This window comes from Vombatus ursinus, unplaced genomic scaffold, assembly GCF_900497805.2.
Source record: "Vombatus ursinus unplaced genomic scaffold, bare-nosed wombat genome assembly UNPS02014832.1, whole genome shotgun sequence".
In the NCBI taxonomy this organism is placed as follows: Eukaryota; Metazoa; Chordata; class Mammalia; order Diprotodontia; family Vombatidae; genus Vombatus; species Vombatus ursinus.
The window spans coordinates 77,278,792-77,302,044 of NW_020954610.1; the positions used below are offsets into that span (position 1 = coordinate 77,278,792).

Here is a 23,253-nt window from a genome sequence, read left to right on the forward strand (position 1 = left end):
TTATTAGTCCTCTGAGATTGTCTTGGATTATTGTATCACTGAGAATAGCTAAGTCATTCATAGTTCTTCATGGTATAATATTGCTGTTACTATGTACAATATTCTCCTGGTTCTGTTCACTTTACTTTGCATCAGTTAATGTAAGCCTTTCCAGGTTTTCTGAAATCAATGTGCTTGTTATCTCTTGTAGTACAAGAAAATTCCATCACAATCATATACCACAGTTTGTTTAGTCATTCACCAATTGATGGGCATTCCTTCAATTGCCAGTTCTCAGCCACCACAAAGAGAGTGGCTATTTGTACAAACAGCTCCTCCCTGCCCCTTTTTTATGTCTTTGGGATATACACCTAACAGTAGTATTGCTGGATCAAAGGGTATGTATGGTTTTATAGCCCTTTGGGCATAGTTCCAAATTGCTGTTGAGAATGGTTGGATCAGTTCACAGCTCCACCAACTGTACATTAGTTTTCCTACATACCACTCCCTTTTCAAAGGAATGAGCTTTTTTTCTGCAGGGCCTCTATTTTTGAAAAGGCTGCTAGAAGAGGAATTGGATAGAGTACTAGGCCTGGAGTCAGAAAGAAAATTCAAATCTGGCCTTAGACACTTACTAGCTTAAGTGACTCTGGACAAATCACTTAGCCTCTTACTGACTCAGTTTCCTCAACTGTAAAATAGGAATCATAATAGCACCTACCTCACAGGGTTGTTGTGAGGATCAAATGATATAATATTAGCACAGTGCCTGAGGGCATGTAGTAGGCACCTGACAAATGCATGTTCCCTTCCCTTCCCCCTATAGTGAGAGCTGACTATACAATAATGAAGAGTTGTGCCTGCTCTGACTCATTCCAGTTATAAGACCCTGGGTAAGTTATTTGATTTCTCATTGTCTTAACTCTTTTTTTTATTTTTATTTTTTTTGTTATAGGCAACAAAGAAGGTGCTGACTTTGATTGGTAGTGGCTGTGTCCTCATCTGGAAGTTCCCTATACCAATGAATCATAGATCTAGTACCTGTCTAGTCCTATACTTTTGAAGTCATTCATACCCTCTCAACCATCTTGGCCTATTTCCTGCAAGAAGGGATTCATGTAAGATTTATTTATTCATGTAAGAGTCATTTAAGACCCAGCCAAGCAGAAGGTTGACTTCAATCTCAGATCCAGTGGTGTGGGGGCATCTCCCAAATAGTGAGGAGACATTTGTGCAGCACTACTCTAAGGAGGGGTAGGAAGAGCTTAGGAGAACTTCAGTGCTTGTAGAATCATAGACTTTCAGAACTGGCACTCTGAGGATCACCTGGTCCACAGAGCAGGAAGCCCCTCTCCAATATTCCCAACAGGTAGCCATACAACCACCACTTGAAGGTCCTTTGTGACAGCAAATTCATTACCTCCTAAGAAATGTGGGGTAGTTGTAACTGTTGGGAAGTTTCTATTTTTTAAAATTTACTTATATTGAACGAAATACGCCTTTCTATAGCTTCTGCTTATTGGTCTCAGCCTTCTTCTCAGGAACTGTGCAGAACAAATCCAATTCTTCTCCCTTAAGATAACCTTTTAAATATTTGAAGATCTTCACACCTCTCTTGGCCTTATCTTCTCCAGTCTAAAAATTTACGCTCCGTGCCTTCAAGAGATCTTTATATAACATCTCTTTACCCTCCTGCTTGCCTTCCTCTATATGTGCTATAGTTTATCTATGTCCTTCCCAAAATGTGGTACCCAGAACTGAACACAATATTACAGATTTAGTATAACTTAGGGCAGAATACAGCAGAACTATCAGTTACTTTGTTCTGGACACTATATTTCTCAGGGCAATCCAAGATGTCACCAACTTTTTTGGGACAATTGTGTCATATTGTCAATTCATTGTAAGTTTTTTTTTTCAAACAGGAACTACATATATGTCTCCTGAACATCCATCTAGACAGAAAATGTGATGTTCTGAGTGCCTCTATTCATACAAAGACCATATTTTAAAGAAGCCAATGAGTGATGAGAATCTTTCTTTGTCCTCGGCTCTGCCACCATTGGCTGCTGTCCATATCCAGAAGCATCATTACCGTGAAGTCCGGCAAACTCAAACACCCAGTGCCACTCTCTCTTATCACCAGCTCTCTTTTTAGTTTTTGCCCAGTAATCATCCTAAGTATGTTCAGCTGGTCCCCACAGTGGTCTAAACACATTTAAATAAAGGGTATTCATAATTCAAGTGATGGAGGCCCTACCAAATAAATGCAATTCCTTCGTGACCATCTGAGTAGAGAAAGGAAGAATGTTTACCTCCTAAGCCCAGCAGTCATGACTTTGTGATTGGGCATATTTCTGAGCAGCGACTGTCAATATTGGAAAATCTTAGTGGCATGATGGATACTCAAGCATGTTTGTGGCTAAGTGCCATAAAAGCATCATCACGGTAAGGCTATTTATGGAAGAAATGCTACATCCTGTCATTTCACCCTCCTGCTCTGTGGTTGATGAGGAAAATGCACAGGGGACAAAGACATTTAAAATAAATAAATCAGCCATTTTACTGAGTGCTGTTGAAAGGATTTGCCATAAGGACTGCTACTATGGATACTCTATCCCACCAGCCCCTACCCACATGCGTTGAGGGGAAACAGCAGTGTCCCTTTTTGGAATAATCTAGACCTTAAGTTTGAGATTAAACCTTGAGTTAAAACTCTGAAATCTGGGCCAATAAATGCAGGTCTATCTTTACTTCTGAGAATAAGAACAGGGAAGGCCCTGAGATTAGAATGGGAGAATTTACTTCAGGGGCAACTTGAGTGTAAAGAACCTTGATAAAGACATCTTTTGAAAGGAGAAAAGATGGGGCCGTGGAAGAATATTTTTTGCAGTTCCCAAGATGCAGAGTTATTTTGAACCAAAGTGAAAAAATAAGTACTCTTAATGCTAAACACAAAGGAAACAGTAATAGCTGAGTCAGCACATCTCATCTCCTGCCCACCTCACTCTAAATCTTAGTATTACAGGGTTGATTCCTAATTTATGTGGAAGCGAGTAAGAAAAGTTTTAGGCTTCCAACTATTTGAATTCCCAGTAGAATGAAATATTCACATACATCAAGGAAGATCCATAATCATTCCCATCCCTTCTTCCCACCCTTTCTCAGACACACAATAAAGCTGTGGTACAATATAGCATTAATGGGCATAATGGGTATTCCATATGGTTTAAAGAACCTCAGAAGGACTATTATCTCATCTGACAGTTACTGGAAGCTTGAAATAGAAGGAGCTCCTTTATCCTGGAGGAATTGGGGCATTACAGCAGGCTGCTTGAATGATGGAGAGACTGGGGCTGGAACCCAGTCACAGGCTATTGGTGGCATGACCACTCAGGAATAGGGACAGTCTGGCTATCTGCTTTATTTGCTCCTAAAAGTCTCACTTTCATGAGTGGGTGAGAGATGCAGAAGAGGGAGAATTCCTGAGAATCAGGGAAGTCTTTTCTTTTCCAAAGAACTACAGCTTAGAAATGCATAGCCATTTTATAGACAGTTTTTTGGATAAAGGTGTCATATCTCAAATATATAGAGAACTGTGTCAAAATTATAAGAGTATGAGTCATTCCCCAAGTGATAAATGGTCAAAGGATATGAACAGGTAGTTTTTCAATGAAGAAATCAAAACAATATATAGTCATATGAAAAAATGCTCTAAATCATTATTGATCAGAGAAATACAAATTAAAACAACTTTGAGATATCATCTCATACCTATCAGATTGGCTAATATGATAGAAGGGGAAAATGACAAATATTGGAGGAGATGTGGAAAAATTTGGATGCTAATACACTGTTGGTGGAACTGTAAACTAATCTCACTGTTTTGGAGAGCAATCTGGAATTACACCCAAAGAGTTATAAAACTGTGTAAACCCTTTGACCAAGCAATACCATTATTAGGTCAGTTTCTCAAGATGATCAAGGAAAAAGAAAAAGAACCTGTATGTCTTTGTGGTGGCAAAGAATAGGAAATTGAGGGGATGCCCACCAATTGGGGAATGGGTAAACAAGCTGTGGTATATGATTGGGATAGAATACTACTGTGCTGTAAGAAATGATGAGCGTGTTGATTTTAGAAAAAACATGGAAAGATTTGCGGGAAATAATGAAAAGTGAAGTGAGCAAAACCAAAAGAATGCTATATACAGTAACAGCAATATTGTTTGAAGAATAATTGTGAATTATCAAGTTACTCTGAGTACTACAAATACTCAAATCAACTACAAAGGACTTACGAAGGAAGATGCTATCCACTTCTAGAGAAAGCACTGATAAACAGAAGTATGAATAGTATGGTTTTACACATATTTATAAATGTGCTTCAAATGGTGCCCTTCTCTAGTGTGGGGTGAGGAGAGGGAGGAAACAATTCAAAACTTAAAATGTAACAAAAATAAATAAATTAAATTAAAAAATGTTTAAGTCAATCAAAAAACAACAACAACAACAAGAGAAATGTACAGCTACATATACCATAAGGTCCTAACCTCCATTCATATGAGATAATCAACATTTTGGGTAAACCAATAAATCAACATGCATTTATTAAGTGCCTACTATGTACCAGGGAATATAAAGGGAAAAACTAAACTGTACTTCATTTCAAAGAGCTTGTATTGTATAGGGGAATGGAATTCTAGCAATGTGGTGGTTGCCTAGGGAAAGGAGAGGAGGAGGAAGGGGGAGTTTTGGCTTCTGTCTCATCTCTGAACCTGCCTATGGACCAGAAGCTGTGCCTGGACCAATTGCCTCTTTCCTCTCTGCTAATTATGCCTTTGTTAAGGAAACCTCCAAAGGGATTAGAAATTTTTTATATAATAATTATATTAAGAAAATAACAGCTAACATTTATACAGGGCTTCATGATTACAAAGCACTTTACACACATTATCTTATTCGATCCTGGCAACAATCCCTGGTTGAGTAATGCAAATAGTATTATCCTACTTTGCAGATCATAGGCTCCAGATATTGCAAGAATGAATGGACCTCAAAGGTCAACTAATTCACTCCTTCCTTTTACAGAAAAGGAATGGGAAGTACAGAGAAATTAAGTGACTTGCCCCAAATCATCCAGCTACTAAGCAGTGGAACTGGGAAGGAGAAATCCAACTCCTCTAACTTGGGGTTCAATACACTCCAAGATATGCCCAAAGTGAAGGAGCCATCTGTGATGACAGAATTACAAATCTAAACAAAACAAAAGAACAAAGAGAACTGAAGCTCATCAGATAGGCTTTTTCAGTTATCTACCTGCATCAGGAGTTCTTGGATCATCAAAGGGTTACTTTAAAATTGGTCTTAGTTACAAAAGATTAAGCATAACAATATAATAGTGTTTGGCCAAGCTCAAAAATTCTATTTGATGGGCTAATAACCCTTAAAGATGACAGTCAATTAAACCCTTCATCAAGTCAAGAATTTAATAGAGCTCTGTGGAAACAATTTCACAGAGTAGGAACCCCTTAAAATACCAGAATCAATATTGGTATTATAAGTTAGTTACATTAGGTTTTACTGGATGGAACAATGTCTTAGGAGACATGATAAAAGTAACAATTATAAGACTAGCTAACATTTACATTTCATATTAAGGTTTGTAAAGCAGTTTATGTACATTATGTTTAATCCTCACAAGAACCCTTCGAGGTAGTTGGTATTATTAACCTAATTTTACAGATGAGGAAACCGAAACTCAGAGAAATTAAATGATTCGTCCCGAGTCGCACATCTGGTAAGTGTCAGAAGTGGGATTTCAATCCAGGTCTTTCTGGCTCCAAATCTAGCATGAATAAACATGATATATCTAAATGTAATTACTAATAAGCTGATTATAATAAGATTCTGTTATAATGTAGCTTCTGACTTAATATGCAACTGAAATTGTTCTTTTCAAAGTACCAATGATCTCTTAATAGCCAAATCTGATATTTTCTTTTTCAGTCCTCAACCTTGTCAAACTATCTGCTGCATTTGACACTACTGACCACCTGTCCTTTACCTGAACACTCTCTTCTCTCTGGATTTTCATGACACTATTCTTTCCTAGTTCATACACCTTAACTTTAAGTGGTCTCCCAAAGCTCTGTCCTAGGCTCCCTACCCTTCTCTCTCTACATTCTTTCTCTTGGCGATCTCATATGCTCCCATGAATTTAATCAGCAGTGTGCTAGTAAATGCTTGACAATTATCTCACTGAAAAAGAAATGTAGGTGTGTCACACTTCAAAGTTTGATCTGCATTACATTTTCTGCATCATTTTCTTAAGTCTCGACAATATACAAAACAAGCCCTGATTTGCAGCATTTCCTGATTTCTGAGGTTGAAATACTCATACTGAAAATTTAGCAATCAGCTCTCACCAGCTAGTTCAAGCTGCTTCAAGCACACCCTTGGGTTTAATTAGCATCTTTATGCAGGTGACTCCCAGATCCATACTTCCAGCGGCAGGCTCTCCCCTAAGCTTCAACCTTGCATCATCGATTGCCAATTGGACATTTCAAAGCATATATCCTAGAGATATTTCAAACTCAACATGGCCAAAACAACTCACTAGTTTCCCCTCCATCCCACTCCTTTTCCAAACTTTTGGTTGTTATGTGTTCAGAAACTTTTACTGTTGACAAATTTTGGGGGTCATGACCCACAATTTAAGAAGCACTGTGTAGTGAGTAAACTCCAGTGGCTTCCTTTTGCCTCTAGAATCAACTATAAATTCCTGTGTTTAGCTTTTAAAGCCCTTAACAAGCTTTCCCCAACCTATCTTTTCAGTGTCATTGGATATTACTCTCCATCCCACATTCTGTAATCTCACCAAATTGGCCTGCCCCCTGTTACTTACACATGACAATGCACCTCCCTTCTTCATGTCTTAGTACTTTCCCAACATCTGGAATGGGAATGCACTCCTCTGCCTTATGGAATCTCCCTCTTTAACCTTTATGTAAAGACCTAATGCTCGAAACTGCTAGTGTATGCCCTTTCAAATTATCTTGTGTTTAATTACATTAAATTTATTTGTACTTATTCTCTTTTATTCATTGTTTGTCCTCTGTTCTCGAAGAGGACCATGACTTCAGGAAGGCGATGCCATGACTTGCAAGTGACTTGGATTTCAGTGAGGCAGAGTTGTGCAAAGTCACCAGCCTCACTTTCTCCTCCAGAGCCATCTGAGTCCAGTGGCGAGATATAGATCAAGACAATTAGAGCTGGCCCCAGATGCAATGGTATTTATTCTGTATATACTTACGTATGTCCTTGTTGTTTCCTACATTAGAATGTAAGCTCCTTAAGAGTAGGGATTGCTTCATTCTTTGTCTTTGAATCCTCAGTGCCTAGCACAGGGCCTGGCACATAGTAGCTACTTAATAAATGTTTGCTGATTCATTAGCTATAAAATGTTTTATTCTAGTTCTAAATGAAAAATCTGATGGAAAAAATATGTATGTATATATGTATGTGTGTATGTGTATATATATACGTATGTATGTGTGTGTGTGTGTGTGTGTGTGTGTGTGTGTGTATAGCTGTAAGTAGTTTCCAGCACTTGTGGTCATTATCTCTGGTACTTTGAAGGTTGCGTAATTCCATCTGGGTCTATCCTTTCTCCTTGATGCCAATCACCCTTTTCCTTACCCCATCATGGCTTAGCAGATAGTCTTTATGTGTTATTGTGATTAAAAAAAATCCAACATATCTTTGTTCTGTTACTCTTCCAATGATGAGTCTTTCCATATATAGTTAGGTTGGTTATCAGATGAGAAGCCCAGTCTGTCCTACACCAAAGCTTTCTCAACTTGGTAGAACCTTCTAGAGTTTATACCTAGCTGACATAACTTTTGAGCACCCACAGTTCCTTCCAAGCCAGGAGAAGGCATCAGAATAGGACTTTAGTATAGGATATAGTCAACTAGCCATAAGAAACAGCAAGATTTTAGAGTCAACCCCTTATAAATTATTGCTACTGTGAGGGCAACAAGGTTGAGTGGAATTAGCAGATACTGGATTTGGAGTCAAAGGACCTGGATTCAAATTTCAGCTCTGCCAAATATTACCTGTGTGACTTTGAACAAGTTACGTTCTCTCTTTGAGGCTAAGATTTTCTCATCTGTAAAATGAAGGGGTTGGCCTAACACTAGATGATCATTAAAGTCTCTTCCAGCTCTATTCTAAGATCTTATGAACCTAGGCACTTCATCATTATTGATAACAAAAATTTATTAGTTACTTACAATACACAAAGTATTATGCTAGGCACTGAGAATAGGGAGAGCTATAAAATATAGTCCTTGCCTGACCTGGGTTTACAATCTAGTTGGGGAGACAAAAAAGAAGTACAAAAATGGATAAACAATACCATAATGTAATAACATGGTAATGTTATTACATCAGATGAATGGTAGGGATAGTAGACATTCAGGGGAATTCAAGTGGAGGAGTGATCATTGAGGGCTGGAGGATATATCTTCTTTAATTCTGTTTATATTATTCAATTGTTTAGGAAATTCTTTCTTTTTTTCTTTTTATTTTTTATTAGGCAATTGGGGTTAAGTGACTTTCCCAGGGTCACACAGCTAGTAAATGTTAAGTGTTTGATCTGAGGTCACATTTGAACTAAAGTCCTCCCGATTTCAGGGCCGGTGCTCTATCCATTGTGCCACCTACCTGCCCCTTAGAAAATCCTTTCTTTGTAGATAATAAAAATATATACTTCAGTTCATCACAGTCTGAATGATCACCTTTTAGTATAGTCTGAAATCATAATGTTTTACTGCATTTTTTCTGAGAGTTTATTCAATTCCTAAGTTTCTTTTAAGAATAGGAAATGCTTTAGCCCCCCAAAGTGGGTAACAGGGGACTGGGCCAGTGGCAAAGCACACAAGGTATTCTTGTGCCTATTTTCAGTTTAGTCTTGGTTATATCAGATGGAAACTTTCTGAAGGGAAAAAAAAATGCTTTTGATTCTTGCCTATGTGTATTTTAGGACATGACTTTGATCTTCTAAGATTTGGATAGCTTGATTTTATCCTTTGAACAAATACACTAAGAGATTGCTCAGACATGTTGCAAACATTGATAGAACATGAGAGAACAAAGAGTTTCCTTCTAATAAGGCAGGGTTTTAATTATACTTCAATATTCTCTCTCAACTTTAAGTTGTTTTCATGTACAGAGTTGGTACTTCAATGACATTCTTATCACTTCCTTTTTATGTTCAGTATTAGCTGAAGAAATTGGGGAGTTTTAACCTGGAGAAGAGAAGATTTAGGGGGAATGTGATATTTGCCTTCAGTAACTTAAAGCCTATGTTGGGAAATAGGAATTACTTATTCTGTGTGAATTTAACGGGCAAAATTAGGATCAAGGGGTAACAGTTATAGGGAAGCCCATTATGGCTAAATAAAGGGAATTGCTTCTTATCAATAATAGTTGTTCAAAAATGGAATGGTCTTCTATGACAAGTAGTGAGTATTTTGTCACTAGAAGTCCTCAAGCAAAGGTTAGCTTATTACCCATCAGTGCCAGTGTAGAGGAGATGAACTCTATGTCTAGGTTCTTTTCCAACTCTAGGACATTGGGCCACTCTGAGAATTATTTTAGGAGCTCAGCATTTGATTCCACATTCTATAGATTGGTTGTATAGTGAAGTTTATGGTTTTTAATCATGGTATAATTCAACAAAATATAGAAATAGCCTCTGCTGTTACAAAATTTATGTTTTGTGATCACATACAAAGAAACCAAAAAGTCACCCTTGGATTATTACAATAGTTAATTGATCTCCCTCGGGAGAGCTCTACTCCCTGACCCTATCTATTCTTTTTTTTTTTTTTTTTTTTGCTTTTTGGTGAGGCAATTGGGGTTAAGTGACTTGCCCAGGGTCACACAGCTAGTAAGTGTCATGTGTCTGAGATGGGATTTGAACTCATAACCTTTTGACTTCAAGGCCAGAGCTCTATCCACCGTGCCACCTAGCTGCCCCCCCATCTATTCTTCTTAAACACTGCTGTGGGATTACTCTTCTAAAGCACCACTTTGAACACATTACGCCCTACCTCAAAAAACATTAATTATTCTCTATTGTCCACAGGATAAGGTTTAACCTGCTTAGCCTGGTATTTAAGGTTTTTTATTTTATTTTTTAATTTTTAAAATGTTTAAAATTTTTATTTTTTTAAATTAAAAAAAAATTTTTTTTGGCTAGGTAATGGGGTTAAGTGACTTGCCCAGGGTCACACAGCTAGTAAGTGTTATGTGTCTGAGGCCAGATTTGAACTCGGGTCCTCCTGAATCCAGGGCTGGCACCTAGCTGCCCCAAGGTTTTTTATAAATGCATCTTTCCCTACTCAACTATATGAACCCAAACTCTTTTTTTTTTTTTTGGTGAGGCAATTGGGGTTAAGTGACTTGCCCAGAGTCACACAGCTAGTGAGCGTTACATGTCTGAGGCCACATTTGAACTCAGGTCCTTCTGACTCCCGGGCCGATGTGCTATCCAGTGCGCCACCTAGCTGCCCCAAAACCAAACGCTTCTATTCATTTTCTCCAAGTATGCCTATGCTTACTTCAATTTCCCCTGCCTAGAATGCCTTTCTTGCCTCTCTCTACTTGTCTAGGTTACACACGTCCCTTAAGGCTCTGACATGGATGACTTACTTTGGGGAAAAAAAAAACTTTAACAGAGCTGATCTCAAGGACCCAGGTTTACAACCTCAACATCATCCTTAACTTTTCTCTCTCCCTTACCTCTTTATTTGATCATAATTCAAGGCCTATCAATTCTATCTCCACAATATATTATGTAATCCTTCCCCTTCATTCCCCTCACATCGCCACCACCCTTGTTTAGGCTCTCATCATCCCTTAGATGGATTACTACAGCTGCCTCATAAATGGGCTTTAGTCTCTCTCTTCTCCAATCCATTCTCAACAGAATTGCCAAACTGATATTCCTAGAGCATCCCCGACCATATCACTTTCCTCCTTAAGGATACTCTGTGGTTCTTTATTGTCTTTAGGAAAAGAAATGGACTTCTCCACTTGTCATTTAGAGCCCTTCACATTTGGTTCCAGCCTGGCTTTCTTGGCTTGTTTCTCGGCTTCTTCCCCTTTATTTCTCTATTCTTCAACCTAATGGACCTGCTTTCTACTCCCTAAGATAAGAATTCCATTTCCTTCCCCTACATACTTCTACACAAGTTTTCCTCCATACCTTCTACTTTAGCATCCTTACGGTTGATAATAAAGCAAAAAACCTCAGTTATTGGAATCTATCTGTCCTTGTTTGTTTGTTTTTGGTAAAGCAATTGGGGTTATTTGACCATGGTCACACAGCTAGTAAATGTCAAGTGTCTTAGGCTGGATTTGAACTCAGGTCTTCCTGACTCCAGGGCCAGTGCTCTATCCACTGCTCCACCTAGCTGCCCCTATTTAGAAACTGTCTCAACCAGCACACATGGCTTCCTTGCCCAGCTTGGCATGAGATCCGGCTAAGCCAGATAACCCCAAGTGTATCTATGTATACGTAAAAATGGAAAATGGGCAACCAACTTCCCAGAATTTGGACATTTGACTTGGAAGTGGTATTGCCTTGGGTACCCTTCCTCCTGTTCATCTATTCTCTTACTGGTTCTTGACCTATTCTGAGGAGATATTGAAGAGTCATTGGAAATGAAAAGTTCTGGATTATAGTCCTAGCTTTGGACTGAAAGGTCAGATACTGAAGTTGAAGCTTAAATACTTTGGCCACATAATGAGAAGACGGGACTCATTGGAAAAGACCCTGATGTTGGGAAAAATTGAAGGCAAAAGGAGAAGGGGATGGCAGAGGATGAGATGGATGTATAGTGTTATGGAAACAATGAACATGAACTTGGACAGACTTTGAGAGGCAGTGGAGGATAGAAGGGCCTGTCATGCTATGGTCCATGAGGTCACAAACAGTCAAATGCAACTGAACAACTGAACAATAAGAACAACAAAGTCCTAGCTTTGACACTTACTGTATGAGCATGGGCAAGTCACTAAACATCTTTGAGTCTAATTTTCTTCATATGTAATATAGTGATACTAATATTTGCCTTTTCTTACAAAGTGCTTTTTTTTTAAAGGAAAGTTTTCTAAAACTTACACTGCTAATATTCATGATACTGCAAGGCATATAAAAGAGAATGTTTCATGTATGACTACACACATTATTTTGAGATGTTTTGGAAGGTAGACTGGGAGCAGAGAATAGTGAGGCAGAAGCAGATATTTCATTACAAACCATGCTATGCAACAGTATAAAATCGTTGAAAAGAATTTGATCTTGAAGAAGTCAGAATTTCATTTTGGTCATTCAGTAAATTTCCTGTTTCTCCTGAGGTTTTTCTTCTTTAGGCAGGCCCCTCTCAAGACTCTCCACTTTAGACAGTTTACAATTTTGAAGAGCTGGGTTTGAGTTCTAGCTTATTAGTTGTGTGACCATGGGCAAAGTGCTAAATTGACTTGATTATCAGTTTCATCATCTGTAAACTGGGGGAGTAATATTTATGCTACTTATGTTCATAAGATTGTTGTGAGGATAAACTCAGATTAACTCATATAAAAGTGCTTTGCAATTAGAAAACACAATACAAACAAATGAGCAGTTGTTACTACCTAAATGCTTTAAGATATATGGAGCTTTAATATGTGACCTGGGGCTCTCAAAGGCCATGGCACAGGAGTTCAAACACTAGTAGGTCTTCCCAAGCTGGAAAGGACCTGCCTGGTGGCAGACTCTGTGTCCGTCATCTGAGAACCAGACTAGTAAATTGTGGAGAGGATTACCATCAGAAGGTTGGATACCAAGTGATGAAGTGATTTGGCTACAAAAACTCGTGAAACCAAATCTCCTCAGACATTGAAGGGCTGTACCCACACTGATGAAACCACAGATCCCTTAAGAATTGATGTCATTTTGTAACTTTAATAAAAGTGCTTTTCATTCAATAGTCTTTCAAAGACAGTGATTGTCTGTTCTTATAACCCATGTTTAATTAATTTATCAAGAAAATTTAGGATGAGATGAAGCCCAGGGAAAAGTGATTAAGTTTAGGACAAATAAAGTCTTGTTTCACACAGGATGTCATGCACTTTTGGGACTCATTGCTCCAAAAGTAGTACTGCAGAAAATTCAAATGCATTAAAATTTATTTGTAGATTGGAAGTGTTGTTTAGTGAAAGGAATATGGGACTTAAGAGTCCAAAGACTTTGGTTTAAATACCATCCTTCACATTTACTATCCATGTGATCATGTTTTCTAAACCTCAGTTTCCTTTTCTGTAAAATGGAGATAATAACTCTTGTCTATATACATCCCAGCATTGTTATAGGAAGAGCACTTTAGAGAATATAACTATTATTATTTGGACCAGACCTGTTATTTCAGTACTACTGGGATTCTAGTTGAGTAGACTCCCTCTACCAATAAAGGTCAACACTTGCTTTGCAAAGTTGTGCCTTGCAGAATTGCCTGGGGGCACTGAGAGTTTTAAGTGACTTGCTTAGGGTCACACAGTAGCAGGACCAAAATGCTGATGTGACTTCAAAGCTGGCTCACTCTGCACTTCTATATTTTGCTTCTCCATGACTATTATTAGGGTTTAGATAAACTTCTGAAGGGCAGAACTATCCCATGACTACTAAAAGAAGCTGGGAGTACACCTAATCTTTGAGCATGAGAGCAGGGAGAACAACCATGCCCTGATAGATCATCTCTCCTGGAACTTATGATGGCAAGAGAACCCTGGACAGAATAGCCCATAACTCAATTCAATCTCTATGATGTTTGTCATGTTCTAAAGCAGAGGCATCAAACACGAGGTCTGTGGACCACATCAGTTGGAAACATCCCTGGTTGCAGCCCAAACCAGATTAAAATGCAATTGGCAAATATTTGACAAAATAAATAAAAATGTAATAAAACAGAGATAATATTACATCTTAAAACAAAGTCAATATGTGGTCATTAAGGATCCTTATGTGTGGATAAATAACCCCTGTTTCTATTTGAGTTTGACTCCACTGTTCTAAACCATGGAATTTCCCACTGTGTATATCAAGCTACCCCTATATGAACAGAGAGAGAGAGAGAGAGAGAAAATGATCTCCAGTGTGCTATCCCCAGACGGAGTATGGGTCAATCAATTAGCAAGCATTGATTAGGTGCTAGCTATGTGCTAAACACTAGAGATAAAAGAAAGGCTTGAACAGTCTGCCATTAAGGGCCTTACATTCTGGTGGAGGAGACAGTATATAAATTATTCATGATATATACCGAATAGATGAAAGGTACCCTTAGAAGGGGAAGGGTAGAGCTGCCTGAGAAGAGGGATAACAAGTCATTATAAACTGGCTTAGGACATGGAGAGGGCTTAAATGGAGCCTGAGCTAGAGGAAAAAATTTGACTCAGGGTGACAGATGAGGGCCAGGGCACAGTATGTTCATAATGTTGTGGCCTCAACCACTGATATGATTGATGGGCCTTGTTACCTGATGTATTGGAATGACGAGGAAGGCACCCCCTCCAGCACATTCTGTCACGACGGCAATGAAGTGGGGGTTAACAGCACAGAAGTGGTTATCATGGACGCTCCTGGTGATGGGCACACAGTCATAGCAGTTCTCTTTGCTGGCGGGTTTGCCAAAGACATGGCGGAACTTTGAGCTTCGATACTGAGGGTGCCATGACATCTGCCAGAGAAGGAAGACCAAATGAAAATCTCATGTGGACTCTTTTTTTTAAATGCAGTGGCACAGATAGAAAGAGAGATTCCATTTAAAATAACTGAAGACAATATAAAATACTTGGGAGTCTACCTGTCAAGACAAACCCAGGAACTATATGAATACAATTACAAGATACTTTTAACATAATAAAGACAGATCTAAATGATTGGAGAAATATTAATTGTTCATGGGTAGGCTGAGCCAATATAATAAAAATGACAATTCTGCCTATATTAATTTACTTATTCAATGCCATACTAATCAAACTATCAAAGAATTATAGAGCTAGAAAGAATAATAACAAGATTCATCTGGAAGAACAAAAGGTCAAGAATATCAAGAGAATCAATGAAAAAAATGCGAAGGAAGGTGACCTAGCCATAGTAATCTAGTGTTTGATAAATGCAAACATCCAAGCTTTTGGGACAAGAACTCAACATCTGTCAAAAATTGCTGGGAAAACTGGAAAGCAGGTTGGCAGAAAATAGGCATAGATCAACATCTCATACTGTATACCAAGATAAGGTCAAAATGGATAAATGAAATAGACATAAAGGGTGATATCATAAGCAAATTAGAGGAGCATGGAATTGTTTACCTGTCAGATCTATGTAGAAGGGAAGAATTTATGACCAAACAAGAGACAGAAAATATTATAGGATGCAAAATGGACAATTTTGATTACATCCAATTAAAAAGTCTTTGCACCAAAAATCCCAATGTAGTCAAGATTAGAAGGAAAGCAAAAAAAAACAACAAAAAAAAAAACGAAAAAAAAACTAGGAAAACATTTTTACAGCAAGTTTCTCTGATAAAGGTCTCATTTCTCAAATATATAGAGAACTGAGTCAAATTTATAAGTATACAAGTCATTCCCCAATTTATAAATGGTCAAAGGATATAAACAGGTAGTTTTCAGAAGAAGAAATCAAAGCTATCTATAGTCATAGAAAATATGTTCTAAATCACTGCTGATTAGAGAAATACAAATTAAAACAATGCTGAGGTACCACCTCACACCTATCAGATTGGCTAATATGACAGAAAAGAAAAATGATAAATGTTGGAGGGGATGTGGCAAAATTGGGACACTGATGCATTGTTGATGGAGTTGTGAAATGATCCAATCATTTTGAAAAGAAATTTGGAACTATGCCCAAAGGACTATAAATTGTGCATACCCTTTGACCCAGCAATACCACTAGTAGGTCTGTATACCAAAGAAATCAAAGGAAAAGAAAAGGACCTATATATACAGAAATATTTATAGCAGCTGTCTTAGGAAATTGAGGGGCTGCCCATCAACTGGGGAATGGCTGAACAAATTGTGGTATATGATTATGATGGAATACTATTGTGCTATAAGAAATAATGAGCAGAGGCAGCTAGGCGGCGCAGTGGATAGAGCTCCGGCCTTGGAGTCAGGAGGACCTGAGTTCAAATGTGGCTCCGGACATTTGACACTTACTAGATGTGTGACCTCAGGCAAGTCACTTAGCCCTGACTGCCTCACCAGAAAGCAAGAAAAAAAAAAAGAAAAAAAAAAGAAATAATGAACAGGATGCTTTCAGAAAAACCTGAAAAGATTTACATGAACTGATGTAAAGTGAAGTGAACAGAACCAGAGCAAAGCATACTTTTTTAAACTTTATTTTTCTTGCTGTTGTTGGTTTTGTTTTTTGTTTGTTTTTGGTCTGTGTTTTCTTTTGCAATGTGGCTAATGAAATGTTTTACATGACTGCACATATATAATCTGTATCCAGTTGATGAGTAGTTGAGCAGAGCAGCAATAGTAGATAGCTTGATGGACTTGGAGTAAAGACCTAAATTCAAATCCCACCTCTAACACTTAACAGCTGTGTGACCATGGACAAGTAACTCAATTTCTTTGATCCTCAGTTTCCTTATTTGTCAATTAGGATAATAATACCTGCAGCTCCTATTTCTCAGGGTTGCTGGGAGTCTCATATGTGATAATGGTTATAAAATACTTCATAAACTTTAAGTGCTCCAAATAACTATATTTATTAATATTACTATTAATAACCTTATTAATAGTAACAATAACAACAATTATGCTTGCATTTGCTTATTTTTCCTCTGTTTTGGAGCACTATACATCTGAATAGGAGAGGACAGAGGGAAATTGATTACCATTATTTAAACAATCAACATTGAAAGGAGGGGGCAAATCTAAGAGACATTTTCAAAAAGATGATAAAGAAGAAGAGATAAAGGATGGAGAAGAGTTAAAAAATGATTTAAAGGTTTGTATCTGAAAAAAAAGGAAAATGGTCACCTAATTAGTGGAAATGGGAGGAAAAAACAATCTTAGGAGTTTTTGTTTTGTATCTATAGGACTTGTAGGTACCTGGCTGGCAGAACAAAAGACTTATATAGTTACAGCTCATTTCTCTTCTCTTCTTGTTGCCTGGCAGGTAAACCACACACAGTTAGGTGCTTTCATTAAAAGTTCTGGACAATGCCAGAGAAAGCATTCATAGGATAGAATTATTCTCTATAAGCAGTCAAACACTCTTTATATAGACCATTTACTGGGGACATAGAAATGGCTTTGCTCCATAGAAACTTTCTTTTGTAATGATGTTTGCTACAATGTTTTACCTGTTATAGTAATAATTGCCATCAATAAGAGCATGCCAGGCTTAACATTTGGTCCAGATCCTGTCCTTGAATGGAGGCCAAAGCTCTCTGCTGACATTATCTCATGTGTATTCAATACTTCCTTGGCCAGATAAGTAGGACATGAGTCTTATTTAACTCTGTAGGACACGGTGTTGATGTTTTATTAGTAAGTGATTGTTTATGGACTGTATTCTCCTATGACAAGGCATTTCCTGTATGCAATTGAGACCCTTATTAAGGAAAATGTACACATGCACTTTTTTGTGTGTGACTACCACTCAACTTCCTCTAAAAAACACTCTTATGTCATCTAGTAACAGTTCTTTTACTCCTAACCAAAGACTACAATGCAACAGACAATGGAAAGGTTGGGCATGTTTTTGAAATGCTCTTTCTATTTTAAAAAATGCTCTGAGCAGTATCATTCTGACCCCAGGATTAATAAAATTCAGAGTCAATTCTGGTATAGCCTCTTCCCTGAAATTTACACCTATCCCCACCATATTGTGTCACTCAAGAAAAATCTATTGAACACTACGTAATAGGGGCTATGATAGGTGCTGGCGACACAAAGACAAAAATAAAATAATGCTTGCCCTCAAGGACCTGGTATTCCACTCCACTTGGTCTCACTTCTGAGATCAGGAGGATATCCACTAGCTAGAACCAACTCTGGTGTTGTTTCCTTCTAGATGAAGTGAACTTGGAATGTATGTGGCTTCAAATGGAGTTAGCTGCCATGGTTTCTACTCGGTCACACTAGGCTTAACTTCCCACATGCTCAAACAGGTCTGCTCCCAGTGAGTTGTTCTGGGTTACACCTATTTTCCCATGCCTTTGATGGCACCCTTTGCGTCATTAATACCTACTGGTTCTGAGTATGAGTTTGACTATTACAGGCAAATCCAAGAAGTAATTCTTCTACTGGCTTCTCAATATGCTTTAAACTACAACAGGAAGAAAGGCCAATTCTTATGTTATTTCCATTCTCAGCCAACTTCCTAAATATTAGACATGTGCGAAAGACTACCCTAGTTGACGACACCTTCCAGATTTTCAGAATAAATGGTTTCAGAAGTTCAATAACAAAACTGGATTCAACATTTATTAAGTGAAAAAAGCATTGTTGCTTTCAACAACAGCCAAACCCTTTGATATGTAATGGCCCAAAACCTGCTCATTAAGAAAAATTCCTAGGATCCATGCAATTTTGTTTCATAGCCTCCTGGATAAAGACATGGATGCTGACTGGAGCAAAATCATTTTGGATGAGTGGAGCAAATGGCAGATTCATCTCCCCTCTGCAGTTATGTTTGGCTCTCCTTCAGAATAGGCAGCTGTCATTCAAGCTGATGTCATTTTTTTTTTGTAACCCTGACAACATTTTCAGATCCAAGGGGTTAAATCATATTTACAAAGCAATGGGTTAGTCTGAGGCTGACTTTGTCTTAAGACTCCCAGAAATGCATGATTATTTTTTGGAGAGCTTGCATGGTTACTGTCTGGACAAGCAATCAGGTTGCCTGAGGCAAGTAACTGAAATACTCAAAAGGCAGTGCTGTAGCAAGCTCCACTCAGAGCTCCCTGGGCAACACACCTATTGGTACTTTAATTTGAAACATGACCTCATTCGTTTCCATTAAGTTTTCCCCACTGGCCACATGGCAAGTATATGGTGTAGCAAGAATGCTGGACCTTGTTGTCAGGAAAGACCAGTGTTTAAACCTCGTATTTCACACTAGCAATATGACTAGGGCCAAGACATGGGATCATAGAATCAACTTTAGAGTTGGGAAGAACTAGAAATGAGTCCAACTCCTTCATTTTAGAGATGAGGTAAAGGAGACCCTTTAAAAAGGTTAAGTGACTTGCCCAAGGTCACACAAATGAGACATGACAGAATCACATGAGTAAGGACCAAACTCAGATCTCCCATAGCTCCAAAGCAGGGATTCTTTTTTTTTCCCCTTTAATTAATTGATTGATTTTTAGTTTTCAACATTCACTTTTATAAGATTTTGACAAAGCAGGGATTCTTAACCTGGCATATGTGCCCCTCCCTTTTAAAAATATTTTGATAACTATGTTTCAATAGAATTGGTTTCCTTTGTAATACTACATATTTTATGTTAAGCATTTAACATCATTATTCTGAGAATAGGGTCCATGGGCTTCACCAGACTGCCAAAGAGGTACTCGATCCCCTCCCCCCCACCCAAACCTTAAAATCCCCTGCTGAAAAGGTAGCACTTTTTCCACTACACCATGCTGATTCTCACTTAGCCTCTCTGAGCCTCAGTTTCTTTATTTATAAAATGAGTCTAATGATACCTTACATGATTTTAAGGCTCAAACAAGTTAATGTTTATAAAATGCTTTGTAAATCTTATGGTGTTTACAAAATATCAGCTATTATTATTTTTAATAACAATAATTAGCCACAATTCTACTTATGAGTGACTTTCATAAAATTCACATATAATCAGCCCCTAAAACCACAATTTAATACAGCATTATAGTTTAGAGATTCCCTTGGATTTTCAAAGACAATGCCAGTGGAATGAATATAAGCTCTCATTGGTCACACCAAGCTGGAAAGACTTTGGGCATGAGCCTGGCGATGGACCGTGGACCAGCCCAATTAAATACGAAGAGGTCCATTTTATATCCACTAGCAAGAAGGCCACAGAAACTCATGAAGACCTTCTACTAAGAGGTGAAGGATTTGGAGAAAGTATCCACTCTTGTGAAATACTGGGTACCATTAGTATACGTCCTCATCATACAAGCCAGCCCATTTTAGTGCCAACCAGATGATATCATGTGGCAGGGAGCCAAATGCATTGAGCCAATGAGCCAGTCACTCCACACATTCTCTTATGTTTTGCATCATCAGTGATGGACTGAGTCAACAGCAGCCATCAGTCGGCTCAAAAGAAATGTGAGATGAGCAAATTTAGAGACATCTCCATTCCAAATTTTCAAATGGATTATTTGTGCCTGACCTGTGATCAACCACAGTTGGACACACTGTACATTGACCCTGACATAGTGATGTCATTTTGGTCCTCTTTGATCATAGGGAACAACAATCACCATCCTCAGACAAATTTCTGGCCAAAGAGGAAAGCCTGGAGAAGAGTCTAAATAGGATAATAGGGGGATTAGGAAATGGTGTAAAAAGATCTCTAGATCCAAGGAAGGAACCAGCAATATTTGGCCTGGATGAGAGATGACTTAGGGGCAGGAATGATTATTATTTTCAAGTACTTAAAGGAGTGGCAGGTGGGAAAAAATAGATTTTTCTTGCTTGCCTACAGAGGGCAAAATTTAAAACAGTGGGTAGTGGTGAATGGGCTACTTTGGAAGGTAGCGAGATCCCCATCAATGAAGGTCTTCAAGTGGAGGCTGGATGATCACTTATTAAGGACAGTGTTTCTGTGTGTGGAGGGGTAAGGTGCAGTGATTGGTTCCTGCTCAGAAATGCATTGGACTACGTGACCTCTGAGCTATTTTCTAACTCAGAAACTCAGATTCTATGACCTTAGCACTCTACCTTCCTTTTGATCACTGCTGCTTACTACAGAGGCTAAGCTGGGGTTCCTCATAGGAGACTCAGATATCAATAGCATATATTATAGATCATATATCTGCATCATATATTATATATCTATATCTACATCATACATCTATTTCTATATCCATATTCACATCTGTCTACATCTACATCTACACCTACCTCTATATCTACATCTACAGCTCATCTATACTCCTAAATATGTATACATTGTCTCTCCCATTAAACTACAAATTTCATGAAGGCAAGGATTATCTCACTTTTGTCCTTATTCTTTCACTTTCACTTCAGTCCTTTGCTATTAACAGTGTACAGCATACAGTTAATACTTAATAAATGCTCGTTGGTTGGTTGATCGCCACATCTTGGTTAGCTTCAGGTAAACTTCCACAGTGTACACTTAGGGAAATCAAGTTGGCACAGTGAACTTTGGAAGGTTAGATCATCTGAAGGGCTTACTCATAATCATTCTAGGGTAGGTAGCAGTATGGTGGAAAGAGCCCTGATCTGAGAGTGCTTAAAGTATTGCAATGACCCCTAGCAAGATCCTCTATGTTCCATTCTTCTACTCCAATTCATCCTTTATATGACTGCCAGATTAATTTTTCTTAAATATTGCTTTCAGCATTAAAAAAAATCCTTCACTGGCTCCCCATTTCCTAGTTCACATTTAACCTCCTCTGTTTTCAAAGCCCAAACCTGGCCCTACTCTTCAGAGCCAACCTTAGCTCTCACTACTCCTCATCATTTACCTTCTACTCTCGTCAAGCCTTTCTCCTCACTGACCTACAAACACACCAGATTGTGGCCTATAGTTAAGTTTTAGGAAGGCAGTTTGGTGTGCTAGGAAGAGCCCTCACTTTGGATAATGAAGACCTGGGTTCCGATCCTTCCTCTGTCCCTTACAGATCTTGGGCAAATCACTTAACTTGCCCGTACCTGTTGTATCATCTGTGAAATAAAGAGGTCGAACTAAACAGGCCTCTTAACTCCCTTCCAGCTGGAGATCTATGATTTCATTCTTCCCACTTGGAATGGCCTCTCTCCTTCCCTTCTCTCTGCACATCTGTATCCTACCTGCCCTTGAAGATCCAAATCAAGTCCTGATCACTAATGAAATTTTCCCTGGTTACTCCAGCAGTTACTGATTGTCCCCCTTTTGTGAACTCTAGCAACCCAAGGTAGTGTTTAATTACACCCTATCATGCCATTCAAAATTATTCGGGCTTATGTCTTAAGCAATATATTTAATGTCTAATGTAGAATCAGTTTCATTTCCTGTACATGTTGAGCACGCTCGCTACATGCTTTGTGTAGTCCCTGTGGTGGAATTATGGGAGGACGAGGATCAGAGTCACGTGGGATGGGCAAGCACGGATGGGTTATATCCCGTATCACTGGAGGGAAGATCAAAATGGATGAGATGTGGTAGAGATATGGCACTCACTGGTCTTGGAGTCACAAAGACTTGGACTCAAATCCTGCCTGAGAAGTCTACTAGCTGTGTGACCCTAAGCAAGTTGTTTGTGCCTCAGTTTCCTCATTTGTAAAGTTGGGGGTGGAGTGGACTTAATGGCCTCTAAGCTCCCTTCCAGCTCTAAATGCGTGATCCTGTGAGGTCACAGATTCATTGAATACTAGGCTTTCTGAAACAAACTAAATAGAGTTTAAGTATAGAGACAAATATAAAGATTACTCTCAAAGCTTTGACTTGACAGAGTTTCTGGTTTCTGCTTTTGTGCACAAAGCGGTCCTCATGTCTGTCCCTCCACACACCTCTCAATTTTTCCAAGTGCTTTAGCACAAAGGAAAAAAAAGTATTCCATATTGTTTTAAGTGTGTTAGTTCTGTCCCTCCCAAATAGATTGTATAGAATCATAGAAACTCAAGGTCTCATAGCCACAAAGGATTATAAATTTTCTAATAATAACAGCTAGCATTTACATAAATATTTTAAGGTTTACAAAGCCTTTAAATGTATTATCTTACTGATTGCTCACAACAACCCTGTGAGGTAAATATTACTGTTATTACCCCCAATTTACAGATGAGGAAACTGTAAGCTGTAAGGAAACTTAGAATTCGATTAGTTCAACAATCTCATCTTCCAGATGATGAAACAGAGATCCTGGTTTTTCTTGACTCTGAAGCTGGCTCTCTGCTGTCCCCCTCCCATTATTATTTATAGTGAGCAAATGCCTGGCGGCCTGGTGACCTCACACACCCTACAGT

At 38.4% G+C, this 23,253-nt stretch overlaps 1 protein-coding gene across 2 annotated transcripts in view; it reads right to left on the minus strand.

Annotated features, from left to right (window-relative positions):
* LOC114025979 (coronin-2A-like) overlaps positions 1-23,253 on the minus strand; it is a 159,734-nt gene that overhangs the window by 43,253 nt on the left and 93,228 nt on the right. For both annotated transcript variants that reach the window (XM_027839530.1, XM_027839529.1), the window contains exon 2: positions 14,562-14,762. In XM_027839530.1, the coding sequence (XP_027695331.1) occupies positions 14,562-14,762 (201 nt within the window). The remainder of the gene's footprint in view (positions 1-14,561; positions 14,763-23,253) is intronic.